The sequence below is a fragment of the Ascaphus truei genome, chromosome 3 (assembly GCF_040206685.1).
Source record: "Ascaphus truei isolate aAscTru1 chromosome 3, aAscTru1.hap1, whole genome shotgun sequence".
NCBI lineage: Eukaryota > Metazoa > Chordata > Amphibia > Anura > Ascaphidae > Ascaphus > Ascaphus truei.
The window spans coordinates 344,548,291-344,555,274 of NC_134485.1; the positions used below are offsets into that span (position 1 = coordinate 344,548,291).

Here is a 6,984-nt window from a genome sequence, read left to right on the forward strand (position 1 = left end):
CTCTCAGACTTTTGGGGCAGTTGGTGCCTATAGTAATGGTTGCAATTATGCAAAGCCCAAGACAGATGGAGCATGTTGGTTTTAATTGTAAGCACTTATATCACTTATTCACATTCTTGTTTTTTTTTTCAGTCCGGCCTGCTGTTTCCCAAGGACCTTCCAAAATCCTTATCTGCGGGGCTGCTCCCCAGTCCGCTGGCAGTCGCCATGGCAGCTGCCGGTTTACGCCCAGCCCCAACGCCTCCCCTTCTCCCAGCTCCGCCTCTCACACACCACCTGCTCCGACCAGCTCCTGGGCCCATCCGAACTGCACATGGGACTATCCTCTTCTCCCCTTACTGAGGAGACCTCTCTGCCCTTACTCTCTCACAGCAATCCACTGGAACATGAACCTGCACATGGAGAACTTGACCAATTGCCCCAGGCTCAGCCTTTACCCTTCGCTCAGTAATATATTGTACCTGGAACACCCTCCCAATGCACGGACACACCTCTTCCATGGACACGCACGATATCACAAGGAGAGAGGGGCTGGTAATCTATGGAGACCTAACTGGATTTTCAGGTGATGAGTTTGGGAATTAAGAGCTTGTCACCTCTATGCCTCCTAAGGGAATAGATGACTCAGGCAATGTATAAAGAAACACAGAACCCATCCACCTTAAGACTCTGAAAGGACTGGATGGCTCAGGTATAGGTTAAGGGATACAAGCCTGTCACATCTAGAACTCTGAATGGACAAAGGTGACGTGCAGCCTGTTATTCTAACAGCGGGTTAGTGTGTGGGGGGGGGGGGGTGCAGGTATACAGAGATGGTTGCTTCTACGACCTTCCTTTAGTTCATCTAAATGGTTCAGAGATTTGTTACAGGGGCAGAGAGAATGTCACCTCTGTGACTTTGATGAAACTGGATGGAAATGGGATCCTTTATTCTCTGAAGGCAAATGATATCTATGGTAAGGGAACAGAGCATAAGAGGCTGTCCATTGTTAGACTGCTGCCCTGTACAAAACGTAATGAGAATCATGCTGCTGTGTTTAGATACTCCGGCTCCTCTCTCGAGTTGAGTATGAAGCAGGTAGGAATAGAATTAATGATTATTAGATCACCCTTGTACTTCTTCACTCCTCTTTTCCCAATTCTCATGTAATAATATCCCTAGCTTTATCCTTGTTCTTGCTGGAGAAGGGATGCTCAGCAAGACTGAAGCAATGAAGGATTGAGGCAGGCAAACACCTTATATACTAATAACTTCAGGGAAAAAGCATGTGGTCTTGTCTTGGATTTACAATCACACACAGAGAGCTGCTATGTAAGATTCAGCTGCTTCCTAGTTAATACAGTGTATGTTCTTCTGGTCTCTTGCAGTGAAGGGGAAAATATAAACTTTTAACATCAGTGAGAAATCTCTATGCTGTTCCCACTTAGCCCACAGGGTGTCGCCAATTTATAAAACGTTAGATCTGTTTGTGTCACTAAGGACACCCCGAATAGAGGCCTGGCTGGGTTAAATCCAGGGAAGGATTAAGGCGTTGGAGGCACGGGGCATTTAAGACAGGGGGCCCCTTGGGGTCTTCTCCACATGGCTGGCACGTACTGTCATCATGACATATCTGTCTCTTTCCCTTTGCCCTTTTGTCTGTTTGTCTCTCCTCATCTCTGCCCACTTGACTTTCTTTGTGCCCAATTATCTGCTTCTCTCTCTCTGTTCCCCCTGTCTGTCTCTTTATTTGCCACCCGCTCTGTTTGTTTATATCTCTCTCTACCTCCTTGCCTTTCTGTCTCCACCTGTGCCCCTTTGTGTGCCTGTCTGTCTCCCCCTGTGCCCCCTTGAGTGTGTGTGTCTGTCTCTCATTGTGCCATCTTGTGTGTGTCTGTCTGCCTCTCTCTGTTTCATTGTCTGTCTGCCCTCAGTACCTGTACTTGTCTAAGGCTGGTCCATGGCACCCGCTTTCCCACAGCCTCCGCGCGGGCGAAGGCACCACGAACAAATTCATGTAAGTGCACCAGTCCGGCCATGCTGCATGATGTGCGATGCGCACGGCAGTGTGGCAGGATTTTGAGCAGACAAAAAAATTAGATTTTTCTCATGATGGCCGTGTCACGTGAGCGTTTTCACCAATGAGGGCAAACCAGCCTGGTGACATCACGGTCACGCCTCCCCGTCGCGTTAGTAAACGGAGTCCACAAATCGCTCAGGCGACAGGCACGCATGCTTACTTGTGCTCTGCGCACGCACTATGGCCGCAGCCTTAGGCCTTGTTCTTGTCTTCTTTGTCCCGTCCTTCTCTTCTTCTGATTGGTCCTTACCTCCCCCTCTGTCGCACGCCTAACTCTTCTGATTGGTGCTCTCATGTAATTTTTTTTCCTCCTCTACACGTTCCTGCAGGACTCTAGCCCTGGATCAGATACAATGACCAGTGCCGACCAGTGGGAGGCCCCCATGAATAGGGGGCCCAGTGAACGTTTCCCCACTGCCCCCCACCTTAATCCAACCCTGGTTAAGTCTGATTATATCTATTGTATGTCCCTTCTGTCATTTAGAGGTGGGGACATAAACTCGGTGGATCAGAGATGTTTGTGTTCCTGTGTTAATATGTCACCATCCTGTGGGACGACAAGCAGGGCTATGAAATCCATAGCAATGTATACATCAGCTGTTTTCAGAAATCACCAGATGGTGGCACTGTTTAAATAGCAAGTTTAAATTGAATGCCCTTAGCCTCAATGCAGCTGCATGGACTAAGCATGCTATGGTTGCCCGTCTCAAAGTCAACTGTACAACCAAGGAATATATTGAAGCTTCCTGTGAGACCTTTCTCTGCATGAGGTATCTGCAATGTGTTGGTGACTACTCTGGCAGCACAATGACTGAATGACATATATAGACTGGAGAAAAACCTTTTCACAGCTTGAAACGCACAGCAGACTTGCACCTCCCCAAGCCACTTCCCAAGCAGATGCAGAGTTATAGGGCTTTTAAGCCACTCGCACTTGCAGCAGTTTTCTGCTACACAGCTCTTTTACCAGAACTAACCTTTCCTTATTCTGTTGCAGGGATCTGCAGTACATTGATAAACATTAAACTTTTGCTCTTAAAAGGACACGTTGTACATATTTTAAGCCCCTTCCCTGCCCAATGCTTCTGACAAGCTATGGTTCTAACATCCCCTGTTTCTAGCGTGCAGCACGTTAACCATTTTGGGAAATGAATCACTTTGCTCAAGCAGTTTCACTGATGGGAAATGAAGCCTGTATACTTTGACAATCGGTTTATTTATTTGCCAGATCAATTCTTCCGTCTTAAAGACTCTATGCAATTGTTAATGTGATACATATGCATTTCATATTATCCATGGACTTATATATACAGTACTTGCTAAATACACCACTGGCCTAACATAGGTGGTTGTTTGTGTATATGAATATATATATATATATATATATATATATATATATATATATATTTATGCAATAGAAGTGGTGAAAATAAATCTGAAAAAGATAGGAATTTGAATTCCTAGTAAATGTAACTTACACGCATTTTAGGCAGATAATCAATTTTCCAGCTGCAGTAATAGGCTGAAAGTTCAGAGCTTTGGCTAATGACTGTAGGAGAAAGACCTCAACCGTTTGACATGATTTATTTAACATGTATCATTACCATGTGGCTAAGGTCCAGCAATTGTATTACAAACTATTGAAACTATAAGAAACTGAGGCGCCAACCAAAGAAGCACCCTATTGCATAAATGGTACGTAAGTTAGAGAGCCATTGTAGAGACAATTAAGATCGTTTCCCTCCTGCAAAACACTTAGCATCAGATTTAACAGAGAAAAAAAACAACCCGACTGTTATCAATTGTACTTTTTTCTTTGATAAACCTGGTTATGTTTAGTGCATCATTATTGCGCCAGGGAGACTTTGCCTCACTTCTCTGTGTTAAACCAGCCGTGGATCCTCTATTCCTAGCAATAACCCATGGTTTAACTATGGTCACTGGGGACCTATAAACCCATAAGGATAAAACTATTGACACAATGGCTCACTACCTTCTGTTTATATATATATATATATATATATATATATATATCATATACTTACTGGAAGAAAAAGCCATGAGTCCTCCTGATTTATAATGTTTGCAACATTATTAGTACAGTATTCCTGAGCCTGCCTCGAGTTTAGCACTTTGCTGCCGGAGGAATCTGAGGCATGTTACATACCATGTTACAAACGAGGTATGTTTCATCAGGGTAATTGTTTCTTTTGTTACTGTTTACCATTACCCATGTGTGGCTGGGGGAGTCGGGAGGTTCTCGGCTCTGCCTAGTGTCTTATATTGTACCCGGGCACACACTGTTTTTGTCTACAACCTTGGGAAGCTGTTGTGTGGGATAAAAGCGTGGCCGCTGCTGGGTGCAACCAGTTTTATAGTCCATAGGACCAATACATATCTCCACTGCCAGAGTTGCAGGCCCCTTTGGTGGCAAAAAGCGAGTTAGGACTGTCTCCTCTCCAATAAGACCAGAGATGTGGGATCTTCATCTTACACGGATATGTCATTAAAAACTTTTCAGAAGCTGTGGCTGCAATAAGCTGTGCCACTGATAACAAATTAAGGCACTCAGGAGTTTAGCCACTTCAGCTAATACAATATACCTGCAGGAAATATTTCTTAATGATAAATGTACTTTTAATGGCATGAAAAATCAGGGAACACAAAGAGTAAAGAAAACAAGCATAGCCATTTATGTGAAAATGGAAAAATATGCTAAAAGGGCTGCGAGGATTCTCTATTCCTCTGCCCAGTTGCACCCATGGCTAATGTTTCCGATCACACTGCAGGCTCCCGGGAGTCCCAAGCATCTTACTGACAAACCTGAATAAAACATATGTCTTCCTTTTATCTTTTCTTTTTTCTTTTTTACAAATGTGTCATTGTGTTGCTTGGCAGACTGCAGCAAACATACTTGACTGGGGCAGCTGTATTTAGCTGCTCAGTTGGATATGTTTGGTTGCTATGGTGGACATCCCTGCTTGGAATGGAGGGACAAGCAAGATGTAATGGATTAGGCAGACTAGATAGCAATGGGGAATTAACTATGTGTCATTGGAGAGGAGTGAGGAAAAAGGGAACTTTAGCAAGCAGGGAGACTCCCATATTACATACAGGTCATACTAGTAAACGGGTCCAAAGACTAAATTCAATGGGAGGAGAAAGGCAAGAGCGGATAAGCCAACAATAGCACAGACTGTTAACAACCTTACGTGCATGCTTGCAAATGCCAGGAGCCTAGCAAATACAATGGGGAAGCTTGAATTAATAGCCAGAAGGAAGCAATATGATATTATAGGCATTACTGAAGCATGCTGGGATTAAACACAGCTCATTTAGCAGGTTATTCCCTTTTTTGGAGGGATTGAGCAAATCGAAGAGATGGTGGAGTATGTTTACCGGATTTAAAACCTGTTATGAAGGAAGATGTGATACAAGAGGAGTAATCCGTGCGCAACCATAAACAGTGCTATGAAGGGTGTGAAAGTGCACTAAAATAATATTAGTGATAACAAATATACAAAATTATACGTGAACTGGTGAAAGAGCGTCTGCAGCTGAATGAGGGGTGGCTCAACACCACCAGGAGCTAAAACAGAGAAACAAAAAGAAAACAGCACACAACGCTCATAGTGAAGTAAATCAAGGATAAAAATGTATTAAATATCCAAGGATAGGTAATGTGCGTACATCAGGGAAATAGTAAAACAGCATTTCATGGGACAAGTTACCCGTACACCACACCAACATGAAGATCTGGACAATCATGGATCATCAGTCATCAGGCTCCACAGGTAAGGACAATCTCAGGTCACCACAGTGATGAAACTGGTCCACAGGTGGGGTGCGGTGAGGGCAGCAATCAAGTCCCAAATATCAAAGTCCCCCAATGGCAAGTCTCAGTCCATCTCTGCCACGGCAAACTGACTCTACGTGTAGCTCTGGGGCTTCCGTCGGCGCTCGAGTGACGTCACTAAGGGGCGTCGCGCCGAAATTGACGGATCCACAAGGGGGAGCAGGGTGGAATGATATTAGCGTGCGTGACTAGATGTAAACTCAGTATCTTGAATAAAATGCTAATTCCAATATGTTTCAAGGCTCTAAATGCCTCTTCATCAAGGAATACCGTGCACCTAAGGCTACGGCCCCAGTCACTCCGTGCGCGCTGGGGTCGAAGCGCCTGGTGACGCATGCACCTTCTCAAGCTGCAGTCTGTGCTGGAGCTGCAGGGGGAAAAACAAGCTTGCGTTGGGGGTGGGGGGGGGGGGGAGTAGGAGGGGGCGTGACGGGGCCATAACTTCATCTAGCTGGTTCGCCCTCATTGGCTGAACCGTCGGGGAGGCGTAGCCATCTCTCTGTCACCAGTTCTAAACACAAATATCTTGTATTTAGAAAATCAGGTTGAGCAACGCGGCGGCAAATTACGCATCAAGGTAGCTAGTGGGGCTGGCCCCATTGAGGGGAGTTTCTTATTCCTGCAGCGCATACCATAGCATGCGCTGCAGCAGGCACCGGGGACCTAGCCTAAGGGTTCTTAAGGAGTTAAGTTCCGTAATAGCCAAACCATTATATTTAATATTCAAGGACCCAATTTCTACATACACCGTACCACAAGATTGGCGTAAAGCAGACATGGTGCCAATATTTAAAAAGGGAGATAGATCACAACCAAGGAATTACAGACGTAAGCCTGACATCAATAATGGGGAAGCTACTTGAAGGTTTAGTACAGGATAATATTCAGGAATACATAATGGATAACAAAATTATTAGCAATAATCAGCAAGGATAAATGAAGGATAGGTCATGCCAAACTAACCTTATTAGTTGATTTGAGGCGGTGGGTAGGAATTTAGACCAGGGTAATGCAGTTGATGTGATCTACTTAGATTTTGGTCTGTGTAAAAACAGCGGCCCACAACTG

General features: G+C 44.7%; 1 protein-coding gene across 5 annotated transcripts in view; it reads left to right on the forward strand.

Moving 5' to 3' along the window:
* Positions 1-4,910, forward strand: part of ZNF385A (zinc finger protein 385A) — a 213,205-nt gene extending 208,295 nt beyond the window's left edge. For all 5 annotated transcript variants that reach the window (XM_075591734.1, XM_075591735.1, XM_075591736.1 and 2 more), the window contains one exon: positions 133-4,910. In XM_075591734.1, the coding sequence (XP_075447849.1) occupies positions 133-342 (210 nt within the window). In that variant the 3' untranslated portion in view covers positions 343-4,910. The remainder of the gene's footprint in view (positions 1-132) is intronic.
* The last annotated feature ends 2,074 nt before the right edge of the window (positions 4,911-6,984 follow it).